This window comes from Anguilla anguilla, chromosome 14 (genome assembly GCF_013347855.1).
Source record: "Anguilla anguilla isolate fAngAng1 chromosome 14, fAngAng1.pri, whole genome shotgun sequence".
NCBI lineage: Eukaryota > Metazoa > Chordata > Actinopteri > Anguilliformes > Anguillidae > Anguilla > Anguilla anguilla.
In genome coordinates, this window is record NC_049214.1 from 27,489,010 (window position 1) to 27,513,770 (window position 24,761).

A 24,761-nucleotide genomic window follows, 5' to 3' on the forward strand; every position below is an offset into this window, starting at 1 on the left:
CAAAGGAACCATTGTCACCACGGATCAAGACCACATTATTTGGATGCTTTGTATGTTTCCTTGTTCACTAAAGCCTCCATGAAATTTTTGTTGTGACACCGAAAGAAACCTCAGGGACAGGCAAGTTCTTCCCCTTTCATGGGCATCCCTTATGCTGTCACACCAAGCCCAACGTCAACCTGACCGCAATGCGTTTCATTTTGAGTCGCCCTTATTATCCCAAACACTGGAACACCGTGAGATCAGCAGTCATGAAAGTGATTTAAAATGTTATTTGAGAACCTGCCTCCGTGCCTCCAGAAATGATATGCATTTAGAAACAGAACACTGAAATTCACTGCTCTTGACTTCAGTTCGGAGTGAGTGCAGACCCCGTTACAGAACCCATTTCCCATGATGCACACAGGAGAGCACCTCCTGAGTTTGGCCAGCTGTTCCAGAGCACTGGAGAACTGAGGTCGCCTTTACACTAGTTAGACTTTTCAAACTGCGTCCAGCCCAATCCAGGTAAAAATCGTAGCTATGGATAGTAATGCCTAAGGCATTCTCCTAATTGTCTATTTCTTCTCACAAAGGGAGACAAAGCAGTTGGCTAAAAGAATAAATGGGGTTCAATTTGGACAGATGAACTGAATTTTTACAAAGGACAGGCTACACTGAAGAACATTTTTCCATTTACTGTATACTGAATCTAGGGCTGTAACAATATGGAATTTTCGATTCTGGCAGAGAGGCAGAGAGAGACTTTATTGCGGTAAGCTTAAAATGCAATTATAATAATACTTAAAAATGTTATTATAATTATTATTATTATTAGGGGTGTACCTTTCAAATATGTAACCACTACACATTAAGAAATATGCTAAACTGGATGGAAAATCTTGATGATTAAACAAGAAAACATATAAAAAAATGTGTTAAAATCCTGTTAAACGGGTTTACAAATGTCAAATATCATTATATGCACCTAGTGGTCTAGAACGTTATACATGGTGCATTAAACATAATTTTGTTGGTAGGCAGTTACTGCCATTCACGTTTTAGGCGCACTGTATAGCCTACCCAGGCAGACAGTGGAGATGATGACACCATTCCAAGATTTCTTACGCCTTTGCAATGTATTCAAAAGCTGTGTTCCCCTAGCCTTAGTACAAGTTGTTGGGGTAGTGCCATTTTAAATAAGAACTCAAGTGTACGTCCATAATTTAGCACATCCCTAATTATTATTATTATTATTATTATTATTAATGTTACAGTAAGCTTGTAAATCTTGAAAACATAACAAAACGAGGTGACATCGTCGTAGTTCCGTTAGTCTAGGACAGACTTCACTGAGGTCTCAGACCTGTTACCCTGGGCCTCAGGCACAATTACTTACTATGCAAACACACTTCACGCGTGACTTCATCAGAGCCGAGCGGCTGAGGTGTGAAAGCATTGCCAGATCTGCCTGTCCCTGCCTCCAAATGCAGCCCTGAAAACTAGAGGTGTGTGCGCATTTTTTTTTAAAAAGGAGATGCTTCTCTTTAGAACGAGAAACAAACAAACAAACAAAAAACAAACGTTGTGTGATGTGTCCTTTGCGGAATATAGATAACGTAGCTTATTTTTTTTAGTGTAGACGTCCTCAGTCTCAAGTTTGGCAAACGGATCAGTGATATCTGCCTCATGGAAACTTCATTTAACACAGGTTGAGCTGCACTTCCCTGTCACATTTCACAAGGGAGTACTTATTCACTCCTCCTGTAGAGATCAGAGTAGCACGCAGAAGTTTTCTTACCTAAGTTGCTAAGTCAGTTATTGCCTTGAGCACTGAAAAGTTTGGAATGAAACCCTTGTTCGATCATGTCACGGTTAATGATACTTTCCCACAATTCAGAGGCAGGCAGCATTTTTAATGACATCAATATATAAAGGACTGAAATCGAAGTTAACAAAGAAATAGGATAAACAAACAAAACAAAAAAACAAAAACCCTTTCTCTGAATCTTTGGCCGTAACATTGCACTTTTTCTGACGCATCTCGGGTGAAAAGAAAAATAACACACTGTAACCAAAGGTCAGATCTGTTTCTCCTTCCTTTTACAAGAGCCGACATTATTTACAAAAGAATCTTTTTCAGCTTATCTACAAATCGATCTACAAATTAGTGCTAGTCGAAAAAACTAAACGAAACAAACAAACAAAAAAAACCTCCGCACATTAGTTTGCCTGTTTCTTTGTCTTGGTATTCCTTTGGGTGCTCAAATTCGAAGCTTCTACTCACCCGGGGGTCCCCTTCAGTGCATGGGTGGTCAAAGAGAGAGCCCAGGTTCTGTGCTCAGAGTTTTTTTGGGTGGAGGGGGTTGGGGGGGGGGGGGCGTGCCCACCTTGCTACAGCCGAGCGGCAGGATGGTGGTTCGGTAGGGTCTCACAAATATAAACACCTTTTTTTTAAAAAACAGACTAAATACTTGCAGTCTTTTGACAAGTCTGTGTCGCCCTCGATCTACACTTCACGGGCCCCTCCCACCGGAGAGAGGTTCGCCTGGAACGCGTCGCACGCGACGCAGAGCCTGGGCCTCGGCGCGAGGGAGAAGAGCGGCTGGGTGGGGGGGTGGGGGTGAGGGTGGGGCGAGGCAGTTTTCAGTCTCAGTTCGTGTCCGTTTTGGCGTCCTGCTTCTCCTGTAATAGTGGAATGATGGACTCCCAAGCTGCAAGGCACTATAAGAGTAGACAGAGACACAAGCAAACGGTGAACCACACAGTCAGACTTCGCCCTTTATATTAACTAAAGCTCACAGTTAGCATGTGCATACCAGGTCGAATAATTTACCATGTGAAAATCAAAACAAATCAACTAAGCGTTTTTTTCTCAAGCCCATCTTGCTACAGCACAAAACTGCGAAATAAGCAAAAATAATATTTAAATGTCAGTGGTACAACTATGTACAGATGTTTGCAATAAACATCCAAATTTTATCACTGTCAAGCTTTGAGTGACATTATTGCATTTGGTCTGCCTTTTAATAAATGTGGAACTCAACTTTCCCTGTTTAGCAGAGAGACAGATATATCCATCCCCTCAAAGACAACAGACAACTCAAGTATCCATATGTCCACCATATCTGATTTTCTAGCATTCAGAATTTTCTTTATAAAAACAAGCATAGTTTGAAGATGTTCAGTTTGTCCATGTGCCAAAGTTTGTTTTATGAAAAAACAAGACCATGATAAGCCAAAGAAATTGCGGTGGGCATGGTTTGATCTCAAACTATTAAATATAAAAAAAATTTCACTTAAAATAACCATTATTTGAGAGGTTTCAAACATTGCAACAGTGACTGGCTACCAGTCACTTTTGGAGATTACTCCGAGTTGCCTCATCTATCTGATGATAGAAACATGAGATACATGTAAAGTATGTAACTTCATAAAGATCACCAGTGAAAGATAAGTTGCAAAAAAACAAATAAGAAAAATACCTTTGTAAAAATACCTTTGCAAGCCAAAAATTCTCTGAAACAATTGACAAACAATTATTCAAATATAACCTGTATGACTGGCTTGTACAGATCTGCACCAAAACTTCCAGTTTCAAAACAGAGGTAACAAACCAATTCATTGTTTGAGTAAGTACTAAGAAGAATTTAGCCTGCCTTAAAAAGCTTTTCTGTTGACACAACTAAAATGACACCCTACATATACATCTGACCAAAACACAAGTTTTTAAATAAACATTTCCTACTATTGATTCAGCCAGAGTGTAGCAGACATCCAAATAGAAAATACAATGTAAATAATGTTACGACACTGTTTCCAGTAAGCTCTGTTCAATTTTCATGTTCACAGATTAGGTTCAAAGGGTTTTAAAGATGTTTTTCTCGTTCACTTCCAGTGATCTATCAAAATAAACATATTTGTGACACATTCTTTTTTTTAAAAATCAGCCCTATTGGACATTGCACCCTCTTACATAATCAGCCTAACATTAACCAAACAGAAGAAAAACTCTGCCTTGGATTTCTGTTTCTTTCCACGAATACTTCCCATTTGGCAGAAGTCCCTGGAATTTTGCAGAGCAGTGTCAGTGTTTGGCATGGGAGCAGTGTGTTGGGGAATTCCACACGTTCCAGCTATTACAGCTACCTTATGTCAGGCAGCACAGATCAGCTAACAAGATCTACAACAAGGCCACACTGGGTACTTGCATGGGACACAACAGGAAAAAAATAAGTTATCGAAAACAGTATATTTCTTTCATTTTAACCTAAACTGATCAAGAATATTTAAAAAAAAAACAGCTATCAAATGAATGTTATTAAAAACACAGAGTCCACTGTATGAAAAACGTTACTAAGGTTACAAGGCACCGATATCACCGTGCTTTTTTATTCTTTTTATTGACTGGAAGCCATTTTCTTCAACATGCTCGCATAAATAAACTCACGGTGCAACTGCGCAAATACGCCTCCTCCTCAAACTTCACAGCAGACCACTTGACGGACATAAGCCATTCTACGACGACAGCCATTTTGGATAACCTCTATAGTCCCCAGCTGTCGCAGACAGGTTCCAGAGGCGCGGCCTCCCTCACCTTCTCGTAGTACTGGATGTTTTTGTCGGCCATGCCCGTGAGCAGCTGCCTGAAGTCCTGCCTCTTGTTGTTCTGCCAGCGGTCCCAGTCGGCCTTCAGGTCCGCGTTGAAGCACTCCACGCGATCCTGGCACTTCTCCACGTCCGTGGGCACCTGAGGCGCCAGCGTGAAGGACTTCACATTACAACCCGGCCAGGACTTCAGGGGTCCCAGCATACACAATCAAACTCTCACATATGAGTTTGAGTGTGAATGTATTCTAATAAAGAAGTGTAGTTCACACTCCCCGTGGCAGCTAGGAAGTTGCATGCATTAAATTTATTTTTATATTTATATACATATACATATTTTTAACCCATTGAAGAGTAGGGTTTTTGGAATGTTTCTTTACAGCATTCAAAGTCAGTGTTCTAAAACTCCATTACATTCAATTACCAGTAGAGATTGCTACATCAGCGTTAGTGATCTCACATATTAAAGGGTTAAAAAAAAACACTGTTCTGGTTACATTTAACTTTTAGCATAGGATGTTAAGTTAAGTACAAACGTCTGTCAGTTCTGTTTTTTTCTCTCTTCTAAGTTTCATTTCATTCTACTTCACACACAAACACTCTCACAAACACGTACGGCCATTTCCCTAACGTTTTTGACCTGGCAACCACAGCACTGGCAGGCCTAGACTGCGTCGTAAAAAAACAGAGGAGATGCTAATGTATCTTTTGGCTGCAGCGTAGCGTAATTACTGCCATGGCTCACCGCGCTTACCCCCGTCCTCTCCTCTTTCCGAAACGCCACAGCTTCCAGCTTGGCCTCGTACTCGGCCTGGACCTGGTCTCTCTTCTTCAGGACGTTCTGATCGAAAGCAGAACGAAACGGAAAACGTGAACACGCACACGCACACCAAGACACAGAGCAGACACATACGCAAACATTTTTTCTTTACATCATTAATGAAACACTGGTCATCACTATTTAATGCATCTGGGTCTTTATTTGGACAATTAAACACATTTGTCCAAACAAATGTCAAGTTTTTTGTCAAGTGTCTTTATGTTGAAGATTGGGACAGACTGAAACTGGTCAAAATAATACACACAGCTTTAAATTTACAAAAGTATGGCACAATTTGACTTTGTTAAAACAAACAGTCAAGACTGAAGTTCGCTGTAACTCAATTCAGAGAGCGTTGAGGTTAAACATTTATTTGGAAACCCAAGGGGGGGGGGGGGGGGGGACGGAGAGGAAGTGAACTGCCACGTTCGCGCTGCTCGTTCCTGGCGCTCGTTCCACAGGGTCCAGAATTCCATCCGCCGCTTAACGTCGCCTCCCCTCGGTTTGCGCGCGTTTCCGAGCTTCAGACGTGGAAGCCGTTAAAAAGCAGCTCGCCTCCCCCCCGCCCCCCTCAGTAACTCCTGGCCCGGCTGTGCCTCCCGGCCATTTCTAACCCCCCCCCCCCCCCCACCCACCCTCGTTCCTCAGGAAGAGCGATGGCCCCGTTGATTGCGGGTGCCACGGCAACATCCCGTCGGCAGCTGGGACGAGCCGAGGCTCCCGGTCGTTTGTTCATTAGCAGCTGCGTTGGAGAAAAATCACAGAGCGGCGCCTGTTCCAACGGCGGCCGCAGACGCACAGCTGCTAGAGAAGGAGTCCGCCCGCCGCCGCGCTCCCGAGCCCCGCGACACAGATTTTTAGGCACCCGCAGGCGGTCAGCTGACGCGGGTATGCGATTTGCTGGAGGATAAAAACGGCAGTGCGGCCTATAGGGATTTTACCTTCAGTGGCGCGTTACTAATTTATAGCATATACGTACATTTCACGCGCGAGCACCCTCATAAACAAGAAACAATGATAACGATAAACAACTCAGAAACAATAAATACTTAAAGGCCATCACCTCATTGTCATTGCGTGAGGTGGATGCCTTGGGACTCTCAGATAGAACAAAGCCTGATGTTGGCTAACGTGCTAATCAGGACACACTTCAATAAAACCAAATCAACGGGCTGGCGCCATTCATTTTCGGCTTCATTAAAACCCAGACAAAACACAGGATGGGAGGCAGATGAACAACCGTATGACAAATACGTCCCCCTCCCGAAAAGTCTTACTTCAGCAAAGGTTGGGAGACGACTCTCCCTAAATAAACGCATGGAGGAAGCAGTAAAATTAGTCAGGGGGGGCGGGGAAGAGGAAGTGAATAGCTGCTAGCGGTTGCGCAACCGTGCTATCTCAGCACTGACGGAGCAAACCCAGCCGGGGAGCGCAAGGCGCTAATCCGCCGCGCCCGGTGACAAAAGTGCGTAGGGAGCAAAAACGCGTCCGCGCCGGAAGCGGGCCCCGCCTCACCAGGAACAGGCTCCGAACCCACCTCCCCGCCGCACAGCGCAGTCAGGGTGACGCAAACGAGCCGTCCTCACTCGGGGAGGGAATCGGGAAAACCGAACGCTCCTTTACTCAAGAGCCTCGAGATTACATTACGTTTTATTGCACAGAAGCTTTTATCCATGCGCGTACAGAAGGTCGTATTCGACCAATGCGGATAGTAGGTTAGATAAGGTACGATTCTCATCGAGTATCAGTTATCCAGAGCCATGAACATCAAGCCTAGTTCACACAGTAAGCATAAGCTAAGTCGGTAAAGTTATGGCAAGTCATAAAGTCGAAGTGAGGCATGATTACAAGAGATAAGAAAGAGCAACAAACTTTAAAATGAAGATAGAAGTGCAACATGACAATGCTAGATACAAGATGTTTGGGAAGTTTAAATTTGAGACCTCAAAAGGACAGATAAAAAAAGAAAAAGAGAAAACTATTGTTCATCCACTCAATCAGACGAAGAGACGGCCGGAGAGCATGCCATTTTCACAAAACGAAAACAAGGCAAAGCAGTGATATTTTAGACCAATAGCAGGCAATCTCTGCATTGACATTGTTGTGTGAATGTTGGCTTGGTCGGCCAAGAGGGACGTGCACACTGTGAGGCCGAAGTCAATGCAGAGTTTCGTTTTCCCCGCAAACGTGTCATTATACGTCATTTAGCTCGTACAAACTAGCCAAAGTCGGTTTCCGCAGCAAGTATAAACCCAGCTTTACGCTGAACGCGTTTCGGTGCCTACATGGTGACAATGAGTCAAATTCTCAAGTTTACATTGAGTTAATCGCATTACACACGCAAACACAGTCGGTTATGCAGCAATGAGATGCCGGGCGGGCGGGCGGGCGGGCGGGCGGGGGAAACGGCGGCGACTACCTTCATGGACTCGATGTAGAGGACGTACTCCCGCAGCACGGGGAGGAAGTCCTCGCTCATGTCCTCCGTGAGCTCCTCCAGCGCCGTGGAGCAGTTGGCCACGCACCCCGACACGCCCTCCAGGGGCTCCCGCAGGTCCCCCTCGGACGAGGCCCAGCCGGAGTAGACCGGCCCGTACTCCCGCAGCTCCACCAGGTACTCTGCAAAGGCGGGGAAAACGGCGAGGGGTGCCGCGTCAGCGCCGGGCTACCCACAATCCCACAGCCCTGCCGCGCTCCACAACATGAATGGGGGAAGACAGGCTGAAAGAACCTATTCAGATTTGAATTAGTTTTTTTAATTTTTTATACAAATCTTAAGTACAAATAGTGTTTTTTGGAATGGAATTCGGAACATCCAGTTGCGTTTTTGTGGGAACGCCGTGTTTCTGCCGCGTTCTTTGTGGATTCAGGACAGCGAGAGACGCATGCTGCCAGCCCCCATGTTCGTTTAACTCTGTCCACAAGCTGGACTCTACAGCCACCGCACCAGAGGAGTACACACAGGCAAACTGCACGCACCCAGTCGACCAACGCACCACAATACAACAATTAAGAGCTCTTTCAATGGCAAATAGGCAGTCTGCATTTTGGCAGCGTGTTCTTTGTCATACAAATCATTTAAAGCTGGAGGAATAAACAAACAAAAACAAAGTGTCCATCTGTCTATTCTCCTCACAAAGTTATTTTTCATTGTGAATAGTCATTACAGTCCATACAGCTCATATGCTTAGGGATGCCAAAAAATATTGCAAAATTGAATAGTGATTGTAGGTTGTAATTGAGAAATTTTTGAGGCATTGATGTGTTAAAATGACAGTAAAATCTAATTTTTTGGTGTTGTTTCTATTCATTTGCTTTTGTACAATGCCAGTATGATCATTCTTATTATTATCATTATTATAGGTTATTCAACAAGTTTATAAGCTGGAGTACATTTTTGAGTACTGTTTCATTTGAAATTTGTCAATATATATCCATAATCATCATCAGAGATCCATGCCTACCCCACACTCTCCACTCCCTCTAAAGCAGGGGTGCCCAACCCTGTTCCTGGAGACTGTTCTCACACCAACTCTAATTTAGCACATCTCATTCTATTAATTAGCAGCTCAGCGTGATCTCTAGCTGTAGAAAAACAGGTGGCTTTATTACTGTTGGAGTGAAAACCAACAGGACGGTAGACCTCCAGGAGCAGGGCCCTGCTCTACACACCCAGCAAAGCCTCACCCGACTGCTCTTTGATGATCCTCTGCGCTATCCTGTCGATGGTGCCCAGCTTCTGCGTGAACACGTCCAGGTAGTCGCCCATGGCGGCGAACTCCGCCGGCCGAGCCCGCAGCTTGTAACCCCCGGTGACGTACTTCACCGACTCCCCCATTTTGGTCAGCAGGGCCAGCCCTTGCCTCTTATACGCGTTCAAATCCTGAGGACCAAAAAAAAACATATAAAATCACCGGTTAAAACCTGAGCCAGGAACACTGAGACTGTCACCACCGCGATTGTGTTCAGAGACACAAGGGGGAGGGGGGGAAAGCGCGAGGGTTTGACCGGAGCTAAAGCCATCTATAAAAGTGTGAGGTGTGAGAAGTGTAGAGGACTGCAGGCCAGGTTACAATGAAAGCTGATATTCAGTCATAACAGTATCCTCGCTGCTGTTAATAACCGTTATAGGACAGCTATCAGATACCTCGGTAATTACTCATGTTCTGTCAGTTGGTGGCTAAGAAGCATCTGGTAGGAACAATGATAAATCACACCCATACAACTGCAGTACAGAACACACAGCACAGCAATTTACAACTGCCCTCTCCACAGGATCTGCAGTATCAGTTTGTGATTCCATCGTAAATAAATGCACGACGCAGTTCGAGCTCAGCTGATGTGGCTAGCCTATATCTTTGGTAAGAAGAGAGAGTATATCCGCACACTTATTTTTGCTCACAAAGTGATTTAATTGTACAACGTTTCGACCTCAAAGGTCTTCGTCACGTTCATCAACCAGAACATGTGACTGGGTAGCCTATAATCTTTCCATTGGCCACAGACAGCACCAACACATGAACTGGTTACCATGGATATCTGCTTGCTTTAGTCATTTATCTCTAAACAATGGCGGCGCTCTCACCTTGGCGGAAAGAAAGACGTTCAAGTGCTCGTTAAAGGACAGTACGGGGTGGTCCGCCACCCTCTTCAGAAATTTGTCCAAGGCCTTCCTCCTGGTCTCCACAAATTCTTCCGAAAACCTGTCCACCACCCCCTTCATCACAAACTTCTCGGGGAGGGGCTGTGAAAGTAAACCGGAAAAAGACTTTTCAAAATTTTGACCCGGCCCAAGTTTCACCATCGACGACCTTTGATTTTAAACGCGGGGGGGGCGGGACATGCAAATGAGACGTTCGGGATGCAGCCGGGGGTGGGAGGGGCCACTACCTACGGGAATGAGATGCGTGGGTTGACTCTCTTCCAGTTTGATCCTCAGCCAATCGAAGTCCTGGTACCGCCTGCGCACCGAGTACTCCGGCAGGTCGAACTCGGTCCTGCTGGTCTGGCGGTCAAAGAGGCGAGGAGAGGAGAGGAGGGAGAGGAGAGGGGAGGGGAGGGGGAGAGGGAGAGGGAGAGGGAGAGGGAGAGGGAGAGAGAGAGGTAAGACTCAGGGTACCAACAACAGCCTCTGCTCTCCAGAGCAGGGGTTCTCAAACTTTTTTTCCCCACCAAGGATCCCTTTTATGGGAGAAAATCTTTTGAGGACCCCTTCACATACGTATCGAACAAATAATTTCATATTAGGCCTATTTCTCACACTATTTCTGTATAAGGCTATGACCTCGTCATTCATATTTTATATTATTTTAATGAATGTACATGATACATAATTAATACATAATTATCAGAACAATGTAGCCTAGAATTTTTCACCGACCCCCTGTCTACGTGCCCCCCCACTGGGGGGCCACAGACCCCAGTTTCAGAACCACTGCTCCAGAGGACCCAAATGACCATAAGGCGGATTGAGCGTTTCATCGAGGTCTGGCGGGTAGTAGCATTTTCGAAACGCGGACACGTTTCCCGGTCGCGCTCTCATTTTCGCGTTTCGGATCACGTCGCTGTGAGGTGCCGTACTGTGAGGTGTACTGTTCTCACAGCAGGGTTTTTTTTCCCCCATTAATGAACAGTGTGACAGGAGCGTGAGCACGGGAACCAGATTAATAGTTCACCAGACTATTAAACCTCCAGGAACACGCTTCGGCCCTCTGAAAATCAGAGCAGGGAGGCCATTAACCCGCAGTGCAGGAAGGCGGTTAATAGACCTGTTCATTTTCACCATTTAAACTGACAGCTAAAACCCCAGCTACTTTGCACGGTCTGCTTTGCTTTCAAAAAAAAAAAAAACACCATTTTACCTGCAGTAATAGTTGTACTACAGTGCACAACTGCACTGTATCTATACTCCTGGGCACAGTAAAACATTTTTTATTGTGTTAAAGCAGCTGGGTTTTTGTCATAATTTCAAATGCTCGTGTTAGCCTATAATAAGCCACACAAAAAGTTATCTTTGTTAAAAGACAGGAACTGGCCCCTCAAACAATGACATCTGATATCCTGACATTAGAGTGGTTGTTAGAAGCTGCCATAATCAGGTTTTATCAGGCTGACCAGCCGGTTACCAAGATACAGTTTATGAGCTCAAAGTCAAGCTTACAGTTCTCTGCTCACTGGACCAGGCTTAATACCTTTCGCCCATCTGTTCTGTGAAAACACCGACCGGCAGTTCTGTGCTTTGACAAGACGAGTGCAGACTGCAGTCTCACGACCAGGAATGAGGGCTTCTCTGACCGCATATAACCGAAACAGAGGCTTGGAAGTCGAGCACTGAGGTCCATTTCAGGTCTTCTCAGGCAGCTGCACTGCTTCCTAAAGGAGAGATATGCCAGGCCTAGCAGTGGCAGCCTGCTTCCTCTCTCAGCCAAAGTACATCAATTTCATATTTCTCATATAACAACGTGGCAGCAGACTACAGGAAAGGGGCCGGGCGCGTTTCGTAGCCGTGCGTAATTTCACATTTATCTCTCTAAAAATACGAGGGCTGTCGGGTGGTTAACCCCGCCGAGGCACCGTGCTCCAGCACACGGACGTGCTCGGCGGTCTGGCAGCGACCGCGGCCAGCCGCGCAGCAGGGTGCGCGCGGGGAGGGAGGTTTTTAATAGGGCCATCGGGCAAACCTCCTCCCGCTGTTCAGTAATCTGCAATCTGTATCAGCATACAAACCCAACCATTCCAAATAGGGATCTTGCTTGGAAACCCCACCACAGAAATGGAATCAAAGCGAAAATGGCTATGAATAACTGCAGAAAATAAGTATTGCACCTCATCAGACCTGTGTTTGTAGTTGTTCCAGTGACCTTTGGTATGCACTTATTGTACGTCGCTTTGGGTAAAAGCATCTGCTAAATAAACGTAATGTAAATTAAGAAGTGTGGAGACAGACAGCTGTGGGCCTTAAATCTGATACAACTTCCTGAGCCGCCGTTATGTCACTTCCTGCATGAGACTCCACCCCCTTACCTTTGTGCTGACTCTGTAAGTGATGTAGGTTTCCATGGTGGACACATGCTTTTTGGGGTCGTCGACGGTGACGAACAGGTCGCGCGTTTCTCCGTCCAGGTCATCGTCCAGCTGCAGTCGGTTCAGTAGGGAGGACGAGGAGGCGGGGCTGGACGTGTCCACTGGGGTGCCGTTGGGTAGGCTCAGGTCCTAATGAAGGGATGACTCGGTTATAACCAAAATTTAAACTGCACAAGGTGTAGGTGCGAGATCACAAATATGTGATCAGAATGTTCTTAACTGAACATTCTAATGCTGATGTAACAATCACTACTGGTAATTGAAAGCAATGGAGTTCTAGAACATTGACTTTGAATGCTGAAAAAAAAACATTCCTAAAAACCTACTCTAAAGAGTCAATGTTTAAATTAGCGGAGTAAATTCAGGATTTATTTCAAATTTCAAAATGAACTTCATTGCAATGTTGAGCACTTTTCCTGCATGCAGCCGTCTAAATTAAAATATATCAAAAAACCTGTGCCTGACCTGAGCTTGACAATTTCCACGGAACTGTGCATGTATGTAAAAGTATCCATTATACACTAGAGATAGGATAAATTTGTAATAGTAGCTGATTTGCTTCCACATACTATCACTTCCAATGTCTGTTCCATTCTTCAGGATGAAGGAAAATCTGATGATCCCTCTTTGAATTAGTCCTGATGCTTCATATAAATCTATAAATGATCAGCCCTAAAGCAGCATGCGTAACAAGACTAATGCCCAGCACAGAGACGTCCTGTCATCATGACTAAGGATCGAAACGACCGACTACGATTAGCAAAGCTACAATTCAGACCGTATTCCGACGGGTTGGTTGGAACGTTCGGTGCCGCACGACTTTGACAGCCGGTTCCGCCATTAGTTAGACTCGCGCTAGGTCGACTGCGCCGGACGATCCGTTTTAAAAACGGGAAGGAAATGCCGTTATCAATCGCGAGTAACCGCAATATCAATCAGCCCGTGGCGGTTTCGGGGGGACAGCTCGGAGCAATCAACGTCCGCTGAATGGACGACTCCGTGACATGACCATCCCTCAGATACGACCACAATCCGTCTATTCAGAGGCAGCATGGCAAAGCGGCACGCAGCTCAACAAACAAGCAAGCAAAAAAAAAAACCACAGGACACAATCATCCCTCAGTTTCACTCTGCTGACCACAGCAAGGGGGCGGTCCCACTTTGGTTAAGGCCCTACCAAATACGGACGAAAGTGACGAGGTAACATCCCGCAACATTAATCGCTACATAAATCCGAGTTGATGCGACAAATTTCAAATGAAACGAATAATGGTTTGCAGCCAGAAAATGTTACGGGCGATAAACTGTAGAGAAATGCACATGCATTTAGCTTTCGTACATTGGAAAGTTAAATGTCACTCTAAACACTTTCCACCTGCTTCTGGAAAAAGCAAAACTACTGTTGTTCCTAAATAGGCCTAATTCTCACGTGAAACAGACATTCGCTTTCATTAGCATCACTTAAAATAAAATAGATGACATAAAAGCACTGGTATGAGGCTTCCTGTGGGCTAAAGCTGTATCTAGCCTACATCTTGTACTGTGTAGTTAATTTAACAAGGTTGAGTGCGTACAGAGATCATGTTTCTTTCTTAACCAAAAATAGAGCATTCATACTGAATTTCTTCCCACTGTTGTCTGAGATCAATTACAAACTGCATTAAACAGTATCCCTGAAACATTTGTAAGCACTGAACTGGGTCCAAAAATAATTCAGAGAAAATATATATTGGGATATAAATCTAGAGAGGAATAAAATGACAGGAAGCAGATGAGGTCTTCAAGGAAATGCATCACAACAACCGCAGGACCCTGTCAGTTAAGCTATGTTTCTCTGCCTTTTCCCCAGGTTACAGTAACGATCATTTTAGCCATGTTGCGTCTCCTCCTGCAAATATCTACTGACCAGTTTTTCTTTTATTAATGATAAAACTTCAAGGAGAAAACATTTTCATTCGTACATCCGTTTTGGCAATCTGACTGAACTGTGAACTTTACAGCTAGATTTCATTTTGTGTAAATTTACATGCCCGCGCACACAACAACTATTGGCTGACTGATCTTTGTGATTTTCACTGAACATCTTTGCGTGAAAACTCCTTTCAGCAGATTTTCCTCCCGACCAACATGTGGGCCCGTTCCGCCTCCTACACAGCTGGGATCCAGGCAGTAATCAGCCAGTCCAAACTAATCACACTTGTCTTCGAAGGAATGTTTAAAGCTAGCACAGCACAGTCCTCCTTTGAGACGCACTTAAAAAGAAGCTGCGATTTAATCAAGAATGAAGGTCTGTTCAAATTACACAGCATCCAGTTATTCTCGTGCACAGAACTGCAAGGGGTCTAAAAGCAGAAACAAGAATAGGCCTAGCCAGTAACATCAATTTTTCAGAGGGAAAACATTTTCCTGTGAACACTTAGGGTAGCTTACTGGACCATTAAAAAGCTCAAAGAGCCTACTTAAAAGCTTGTTGGATGGTATGAAATTAGCTTTTCAACCAGTCCGAAGAAGCTAAATACTTCTGTGGAGTGTGGACACATTATCACTTGACTGGGCTTATAAATAACAAAATCAAAGCCTTTCGTTGTGTATCATTATCACTGAATGGTTAGGTGCATTTGGATATCTGAAGCAGATTAAACTAAATGCTCACACTGCAGTTCCCTACATCGGTCTAAACTTCTGTGTTGGATGACGATCATGGGAAGACTGCTAGGACAGGGGATGCAATGCTCACACATTTGTCACAACACGCCGGGTACCCATCGCACGCGTAGCGTAAGCTGCGCGTAAGCAGCACGGCGAAGCAGCACGGCGCGTCGTGTGTCTACACGGGTTCCGTTTGTGTCGCGCAAAGGCTTGCTTAAAGCTCTATATTCCTAGTAGCTCTCGCATTCTGCAGTGGGATTATATCGTGTATTTCACGTTTGTTCACGACTGTTGATTATGGATTAAGTGAATACTTGGCGAGAGACCTTTTTCAGTTTGTTAATTTGGTAATATTTTGTTAACTCGTGTAGATACGTGAGAAAGTAAAGAATTACCATAAAGAATTACCATAAGCTTAAATCGCAACGTAGCCTACATAATAATCAATCTCAAACTGTATTTAATTTATTTGCTTGGTTAACAAGCGTGCCAACTTTATAAAGAATATGTAATGATCATAATAATAAATAATCCGTAATCAACCATTGGGATTCCCGTGTCCTCTTGTTATTCACGTCAAAACATTTATATGATCAGATTTAGTAAAAGCAGCTAATCATCAAAAAGATAGCGTAACAGTTTAAACTTGAAGGGATATGAACACCACAACGCCATGAACACCGGAAGCTGTGAAGTACAAGTGCAATAAAAGCTTGCTTACAACTTCATTTATAAAATAGGTGCATTTTCATCGGCAAGACCACTAAATAATCTGATTTTTTTAAAGCGCTGTGGATTACCTTCTTTTTATTAACAAGCCCTTTTTGAAAGCTCGGCGAACGAAGACATCGGATAAGTCAAATAGGCTGAGCAGTGGTTGGTTAAAAACTACCTTCCAACACTCGAGCTAACAAACCGCTCCTTGGTGCATTCACTTCTACATCATTCAATAGGCTACGTCTTCCTGTGGTGTATTTTCAAATTTACCCCACTCCCTCCGCAAAATAAGATAGCGAAACTAAGTTTGCCTTTTCCCCTGGTTCCAGTTTTTTTCTGCAAGGACAATACAAAAACAAAAAGGCTTGTATTTTTTAGCTGCTTGTAAAATATCTGGGAGGGAACTAGGGACACACCCCCAGTAGCCTAATATAAGGATGAAATATAAATCAGAGCATGTGTACCTAGCATTTTAGAGCATATTTCTGTGTATAAACAGGTCATCATGACGCGCGGCAAGCAGAAAAACAGAACAGAAGCGAAAAACTACGCTTCAGTACGCTTGTGTTGCACAAGTTTCGCACCCGGTTCGTGCCGCGTTCACAGCTGGTGTAGAGGACGTCGCCCGCTGCCGTTGTAATAACAGTCCTTCAACTACGATTCACTTACCAACATATAGTCAAACATCAATAAAACAGGACCTCACTCATAGAAACATACAAACTAAACAATAACATAGCACTAACAAAACAGATCTGTGGCAACAAAAATAACAACTAAGCAAAAAAGCTGTAAGAAAACAAGCAAGAATAACAACAGCAAAAACAGCAACATTGCACAAGTATAAGTACAACAAGTATAAATAATAAGCATAACTACAATTACAAGCCTATGCCATAGTATATGACAGACAAAATTGCAGCAAAACAAGGACAGCAGTTGTCCAGAGGAGTTATGGGTACAAAGTGCAATTTTCACAATGAGGTCAGAAAATCAAATAATTAAAGTTTAAATAAATGTATACATCCAGCAGCTATAGCCTTTCACTTCAATCCACTTCAAGAGTATCACCTGAAATCTATAATGATAAAGTGGGCTTTATGTCTTTCAGGAAAATAAAACTACTAATATGGTGGTGAACATGAACATTTTGGAAATCCAATCCAATTTGGGAAATCGAATTTGAAAGAGTGGGACTAATTGAAACCACACCACAAAAAGCAATAATGCAGATGCTTCCACATAACTGAATAATGATAGAATTTCCACTTAAAACCACGAGTGCTAAAAACTCTAGTTAAAAATAATCCGTCAGTGGTAACCAACATTGGTGCATGCATAGGGCTAGACCAAGTAAATCATTAAAATGAAACAAATTTTACTTAAAGGTGCATTGGACTTAATGCTATTCAGTGAAAATTGTTAAAGGATAAATAAAAGCACATGAGAGAATAACAACAGAAGTAAAAACTAAAAGCACACGTATGGATGAGAATAACAATACACGTTTACTCTCGTGCAGTTGGGAAGAATACACATTTTATTTAACTTAGTATTAAACTACACATTATGTCAGCCACATTGTTTCAATTTACGAGAATACCTAACCTGTTTCTGTCAGTTTAACTACTGGAGGCTGCAGCTAGTGCTAACAAGTTCGCAAGTATTGGTAAGGGTACAGTCGGTATTCGAAGAAAGGGGTAGCCACCTGCCATTATTGAAGAGGGAGAAAATACTGCTTTTAAGACAATACACGTAACATCAGCTACGTTATCCATCAATCGAATGGTCTGTTAGCGCAAACAAACAGCGCTCGCTATTAAAATCTATTCCTTAGTAGCGAACTCGCTGTAGTCACTTTATGTATTTTTAGTTGTATTTGTTTGTGCCAAATGCTCAGATGAAAAGCCGTATAGCTTAGCTATCCGAATTCTGGTGAATAGTGATAAAACAGCAACAGCAATACATTAAAATAAAAACGGCGGTCACCACCTCGCTATTGTTAGCTAGCGACATTATCCAAACAAATAACCTTATTATTTATTGTGTGGAACAGACTAACTTGGCTGGTTAGTCAATTCGGCAGCTGGCGACCAATATTGAACGCTAGCAAGCTATCTAAATTTATACGCGTCGTGATCTATGGCTAGGTGTCAATATTAACCAACGATAGCAAACTAAATATCTTGCCAAATAACAAGGTGCATTCGCAAGCAAACGTCACATTGTTTTATTCATATAGGTTGCACACTGAATATACCAAACTTAGCCATTCTTTACGTTTGGCTTAATTGACCTTATTTAGGCCACTAGCAATACATACAATTATTGAATGACCCCGATAGCAAAATGTTGCCATGTAGCAAGTCAGATTTCCATCAGAATTCTAACGTTACCTTCTCCCCGATGCTGCTCGTAGTGTTTCCCAAATCAGGGCTGGGTGTGAGAACGGAGTCCTCGGCAGAAAGAGGGTGGCTGATATCTTGAATGGATTTCTGCCCCGATGATGGTAGAGATTTAGGGGTGCCAGCACTCATTGTGCAAGCGACAGGAAAACGCTCTCAGATTTTCCGCAAATATTCAGATCTTAGCTAGTAAGTGGTTTGCTTGATTGCTGGCTAGCCAGTTAGCTGTACCAATGCCGTGAACAAACAGCAAAACTACCCTGCGCACAGTCAGCTGACGTACACTGCGCAGTTCCGGAAGTACAATATAAAGACAGGAAACAGCGAGGTTTTCACGTGAGCTTTCCCATAGATGTAGGTGAAAGCTTCAAGATATAATCCAATAAAGTCAATGGAGAACAGTGTCCGCCTGGACGCTTAACGGACGAGCACTGAGACCGAAAAATCAGAACGTATTGATATATGCCTGAATATTAAACAAGCGAATTAGGCCAAACATTGGTTTGAGAGGAAGGTCGAAAGCAAGCAAGCACATTTGCATTTTCGTGACTGCACGGGTTACTTAAAACATAATGTGTAGTTTTTCAGCAAAGTTAATATATTAGCCCATTTAAAACAATATACTAGCCTATTTAAATCATATACTTTTACAAGGTTGGAGAAAGCTATATTGACTTTTTTTCAAACCAGAATACGACTTCCCCAGCGTGGACAAGAAATCCCGCGGTTTATGTATTTTACTAGTTCCTCCAAGATCTTTTGTTTTCCATAGGCAGAGTTCTGTATGGTTTCATGACTTCGTATTATCACGTGACCTCTGTATATCTTCTCTACAGCAAAAAAAAAAAAATCATAATAAATTATCCTAGATAGCAGGGCAAGTCTAGGAATATAAACTCGCTCCAGCAACAATTATATGTTAAGATGGATAGATAAACATTCAAGATTTTTTTCTATTTGCTGGTGGGAAGGAGGGGGAGAGGGAGCTTCAGTGCTGTGGTCTGTGCTCAGAGACTAGCAAAGATCAGCGATTGATGATTGATATCATAAGTTTAGTGCCAAAGTTTAATACAAACAAATGAACTGTGAGCAAACTCAGTAGCTTGAAAATTTTATTTGCCGGATATTAAGGAGTGCTGTCAACAGCAGACCACAGTGAGCCAAATGCAATGTGATTCTTAAAATCGCTTACGTGTGCCTTTTATTCACTTGTTGTTTACTGTAATCTCACTTTCGCAAAATTCCCTCCAGTGCAGTATGGAATGTTTATCCTCCTGAGCCCCGGCTGGTTTTTTTATTTTTTATTTTTAAGTAGGCCTATTTTAATTGTTTTGATATAATACAAATTTATTGGATGACAAAAAACAAGCTGCAGTGAGAATAATTTCAAAAATATTATTTATTTTTATTGAAAGCACCTTGTAGTACCAATACCAATTAGTACTAATGGCACTTTTACTACGCCAGTGCAATTGTAGGAGAAACACTGAGTGTCAATACATTTGAAAAGGAAAAAAACTTTGTCCTGATGTTCTTTGTCCTGCAGCTGGTATTCCAAGACCTGCAGCTCATCTTCGGATTTTGCAGGGTCCAGTGCATCCAGCAATGATCCCCTTAACGCACCAGACTCGTTGCTTTTCAGTCTCCTTAAAATCTGCATGATTTCTTGTTGGGTGTCATTGATTGTGGCAAGCTGCTGCAACACCATTCTCACCATTCTGGATATAAACAGAGTTGTGGCTGAAAATACTTACACATTTGCACTTTTCACAAAACTGAATTTCCTCTAGAAACAACTGCAAATACCCGTTAATGAGCAAAGAGCTGTTTCCATGTAATATCCATAACTGCCTGTACTCTGATCTTGTGTTCTACTTTCCATTTGAGCTGTTGTAGAGAATTCTGTAAAAGAAAATCAATTTAAGTCAGTATTTTGTGAAAATAATGTTTTGGGCATGTATTATTTTCTGTAACTTTTTCAGGCCTTGGTATTACTCTGTTCAGCAAATAATTTGGGTCAAAAGTAAATAGGCCTATATTGTGCTCATGTAACCAATTAATTCATTAGCAAATCCATCACTTAACCATTAATTTGACAAAGTCTGGACCAGGTAGCTGCTAAGCAGTAGAACAGAGGACTGGAAAAGTACATTTTCCAAGTTACTAGGCCAGCTGGATAGCACCCAAAATCCTCAACTTATATCCCTGCCTGCAACATCACGTAGTTAGTAAAAATTCAACAACATCTGCAAAGCTTGATGTATTTGGTGGAGCTGGAATGCCAAGCTGGGGGTTCCAGACCTCTGGGAAATAAAAATGGCATCACAAATGCTTAAAAGAAATTGGCTCTGGTATCATTAGCGCTAGTATGAGTTAATAATGTAGTAATTTTGTGCAGCTTCAACAAAATTCAGAATAAAAAGGACAATCAGACCAGCTCAAAGCTACAACATCCTTTTGTATAGCCTACCTCCTCTGAAATTATATCTTTGTGGCTCCTTCCGTGACAGGGCACCAACTATAAATGAAAAGCATACAAAGAGAAATCAAATAATTCAATAAAAACTCTACAATTGCATAGGGGGTTGGGGGGGCCACAAATTTCACAATCACCATAATGAAAATATGGCACGGCGAAACCATGTTCATAACTGCACATGGAAGAGAGGGCCCCCTTCCCAGCGAGCCTCAACGATAAAATGTGTAACACGAAAACAGGGTTCATACGGACAACATTAAATAAAATTCAGGGACTTTCAATGCACTATTTTTCGTCTCATAAGGACTCCACACAAAAGCAAGAAACATTTCCGTAAGCCTTACAGTGTTTTTGACACCCATGCTCGACACTGTATGTTCCCCACTTTCTTTAGTCTAATTGATAACTTAAGGAAAATGCCTTTTGACTGAATGTATGTTTTCCCTCATAGAACCAAGGATATTCTAGGCGACTAATCTGGGCGGCTACAGCGAAAGAGCAAAACAAAGCAGTTCACGTGTGTGTGCGTCATCAGAAAGCGTCGATTCAAAATCGACAGCTTCTTGTTTTTTATCCCGATGGTTTATCCGCAAAGCAGTTGTCGGTCTCACGTTGGTTGTTAAAGGTAATGTACATGTAGCCACGTTGAATGTGAATTTGCTAAGGCAAGCTGTCAATGAATTCTCTTAACCACGGAAGAAATATTCACTGGCAAAATTACATTTCGACTTACGATGCAAGTTTGACTGCGACTGAGTGCTTACACCAGCCGGTAGCAAGTGTTTGATTAGCCATCTTGCGTATCTATAATACTGTTTTCCCAGTTTTACGTTGCACTACCGGTAGCAGTCTTAATTCGCGAAAAGGATAATAATTATCCTACGTTTTCATTTTTGAGCAAAATAATCGGCTGTGCCGCCTATATTTAGTCTGAGCTTGTTGCTAGCTACAAAACATAACTGGGGGAGTAAATATCAGCTTTCTGACCAATATTGTTTGGTTCATATCCTAGACCGTATCGATATGAAGCAGTGAACACATAGTTGAGCATTTCAGGTATGCAGCTATTTAACATTACCTAGCTGCGTACGTAAAACAACTCTTTTATTCGGTCGAACATGTTTGTTAATAAAGTCACATCCTGTTATCCGTTTTGACAGGCTGCTGTTTTTTCATTGAAGAAATGGCTTCAAATCCACCTGGTCAAGGTGAGAAGGTGTCGCTGTTTGTGTTTTGGGTCACCGTCGGCCATCTAGTTTGACAGTGCATTGATTGAAAAAAATATAAATAAGAATTCAGTAGACATTTTGACAAAATGTACTTTTACAATTGCATTGCGCCCTAGCGTCCTGCAATCCTAACATGTTTGCGGTACATATTATTAGCGCGCATACATTATTACGTTAATAATTCATGATCGATCTTAATAATAGCTGAAATTCCCAACCGTTCATCAATGACTTTGGGCAAAGCATGATGACGCATTTGGCTAAAGGAGGTTAGACTTTACTTAAACTGGTCATTTTAACTGGTGTTTTTAAACTCACTTACAGGTTTTCAGAAAAACCACCGGGTGGCTATTCTGGCGGAGTTGGATAAAGAGAAAAGGCGCCTTATACAGAATCAGTCAATGAACAATCCAGGAGCAAGGTAGTGCGAGCAGCGCATAGACACATACTACTAGCATTACAACTATTTCATTTAATTCAACTATTCCAAAGACACGCTACCCTTGTTTATTTTCCTTGAAGGGTAGCATGTCTTTGGATACTTGCCTACTGGTTGCCGAGTCCTGGACTGCCTTGAGATATAGGACACCAACCTTTGCTGAAAATGATCTTCAAATGACACAGACCAGGGTTCCAGTCTAGACAGAGCCTGTGTAAACTTTAACCTTTTTTAGCCATAATATGAACCTATTAATTACAATTATAAACATGTGTTTGACAGGGCTTATTGGATGCCTGTCTTGTGCTGTGCTGCCTCTTTAAGGTCTTTAAGCCCTAATTACTGTAGAGCACTGTAGGCGGGACATTCAGTCAATTCCAGTCCGTGATCATTTGATGGGCCTCCCTGGCATTGCTGCTTACAGCTATTTTTGTTACACTTGCTGTCAGATTTGAACACCACCCTTCTCTGGTCAGGCAATGAACCTGAAATATTGTTTTTTTTAAAGATAAAGGCCTTGGACCTTGGAAGAGCTTTTGGGCATTTTCCTTGTTGGCAGCAGTGAAAGTCTATGCTATAGAAATGATGCCACTGAATCCTCACTCACTTCATAAACTCGCACATCCCTACACTGTCATCACACCATATGTTACTACGGTAACAGATGTGACTGCTGCTATCACGTAGCTGTTAAAACAAACTGCTGCCCATGCTTCATGTAAGACTGACTGACATGTTGGTCACCAATCAACACCCTGAGCCAACCAGAGGAGGATGGATTTTCCCCTTGAGCCTGGTTCCTTCCGAGGTTTCTTGCCATGTGCCACAGGGAGTTGTTCTTTGCCACTGTTGCCTTAGGCTTGCTCCTGTGGGGGTTTAGGCCAGGGTTGTCTGTAAAGCGAATTGTGACAACTGCTGCAAAATACGCTATACAAATAAAATTTGATCGATTGATTTGATAAGAGCAGTGCCTGTAGCTAGCTTGTTGCATGTTTCTTACCACTGATTCAGAGAAGCTTCTGTCACCACTTGAGTTTGGCCTGAGGTTTTTTCTGGCTCTTTTCTGGCGGCGTGACTGTTTAGCGGGCGGCCAATCAGAGGCAAACTTGAAACTAATATCCATACAGATGGATAATTACATTCAGAAAAAAACATAGGTTACATCAATGTGTTTTCATTCTCCTGTTTATACATTTGGGGGAAAAAGTATACGTCTTGTAGGTTATGGCTGAGTGAACACTTTCAACGCAAGAAAAGTTTTAGCATGGGGTATTTAAGAACGTTTTTTTTTTTGGTTTTTTTTAAAGTCATATTTTCTTTCCTCTTTTTGTTAGTATCCCTCTTTCAAGGCCAGCCCTGAATAAGGACTTTAGAGACCACGCAGAGCAGCAGCACATCGCTGCTCAGCAGAAAGCAGCTCTACAGGTGAGGCCCGGGTGCGGTATCACAGGTGTGCTATAGTGTGCCATATAGCCTAACACGTTTCATCTTAAAAGACTTATTTGTGTATGTCCGTAATAATATTATTACAGTAGATGGGGGGGGGGGGGAAACAACATGATGTGGACTAAAATGCAGACAATGAAATAGCAGGTTGTTCGGAAGACATTGTAGATGGGTGTTATGACAGCAGCATTCATAAGGCATGTTTTATTCTCATATATCATGCATCACGCCCTCCCTGAGTGTGATGAGATATCGGAGGTATAATTTGTCTTGAAGAATCTCTCTCTCTGTTTCAGCATGCACATGCACATTCGTCTGGCTTCTTCATTACCCAGGACTCTTCCTTCGGAAACCTCATACTTCCTGTTTTGCCACGATTGGAGCCAGAGTAATGCAGTTCGACCAAGATAAGAAGACGTTGAGGCGGAACATTTACACGTTACCACGCTCGATTTTTGTTCAACCCACCAACCATTTTATAGGGTTTCAGAAAATAGGATAACAAATTTTAGTCTCTCTCCTGTTGGTTCTGATGTGTTTAAATATTTTCTTTTCTTTTTTTATAATAAAATTCCAGTAGAAAATTAAATTTTTGTTTTGGTAGTTCGCTTTTAATTTCATGGTGGTTTAGCTCTATATAGGATTATGAAATATATATTTTATATGGGCCATCAGAATAATGACTAACACCATGTCAGAGATTGAGGAATTGCATGACAAAGTAAATGTTTATCTTGGTTCTGCACTGATAGCAGAACTGAACACAGATCAGTAAGGTATGTCTGGACGATAAAACAGTTTACCTTTTAAAGCCTCAATGTGGGTGAAGGAAAAATCCAGCCTTTCCTTTTTTAGAATTTCCCATATGCAGTCAAACTCCTGATACTTGACAGTTATTCAAGCTACT

At 42.6% G+C, this 24,761-nt stretch overlaps 2 protein-coding genes and 1 long non-coding RNA gene across 5 annotated transcripts; 1 reads left to right on the top strand and 2 right to left on the bottom strand.

The window, feature by feature from the left end:
- Positions 1-2,564: 2,564 nt before the first annotated feature.
- On the bottom strand, positions 2,565-18,557 carry snx30 (sorting nexin family member 30). 3 transcript variants are annotated; one of them, XM_035390238.1, is made up of 9 exons: positions 18,253-18,557; positions 12,431-12,619; positions 10,302-10,412; positions 9,993-10,151; positions 9,095-9,290; positions 7,827-8,026; positions 5,333-5,428; positions 4,577-4,729; positions 2,565-2,703 (listed from the first exon to the last, which is right to left on the bottom strand). In XM_035390238.1, exons 1-9 carry the CDS (start codon positions 18,391-18,393, stop codon positions 2,632-2,634), a joined length of 1,317 nt encoding a protein of 438 aa, XP_035246129.1. In that variant the 5' UTR covers positions 18,394-18,557; the 3' UTR covers positions 2,565-2,631. The 3 variants fall into 3 exon arrangements, with proteins under 3 accessions (XP_035246129.1, XP_035246131.1, XP_035246132.1); XM_035390240.1 differs by having other exon boundaries at positions 5,342-5,428; positions 18,253-18,556; XM_035390241.1 differs by lacking the exon at positions 18,253-18,557 and adding an exon at positions 13,269-13,496.
- Positions 18,558-20,070: 1,513 nt separating this feature from the next.
- LOC118212739 lies at positions 20,071-21,223 on the bottom strand. Its single transcript, XR_004762296.1, has 3 exons — positions 21,085-21,223; positions 20,732-20,779; positions 20,071-20,163 (listed from the first exon to the last, which is right to left on the bottom strand). It is a non-coding gene; the product is annotated as an uncharacterized LOC118212739 (long non-coding RNA).
- Positions 21,224-21,235: 12 nt separating this feature from the next.
- On the top strand, positions 21,236-24,443 carry inip (ints3 and nabp interacting protein). Its single transcript, XM_035390959.1, has 5 exons — positions 21,236-21,365; positions 21,901-21,948; positions 22,294-22,390; positions 23,743-23,833; positions 24,151-24,443. The coding sequence occupies exons 2-5, from the start codon at positions 21,924-21,926 to the stop codon at positions 24,244-24,246; spliced, it is 309 nt and encodes a 102-aa protein (XP_035246850.1). The 5' UTR covers positions 21,236-21,365; positions 21,901-21,923; the 3' UTR covers positions 24,247-24,443.
- The last annotated feature ends 318 nt before the right edge of the window (positions 24,444-24,761 follow it).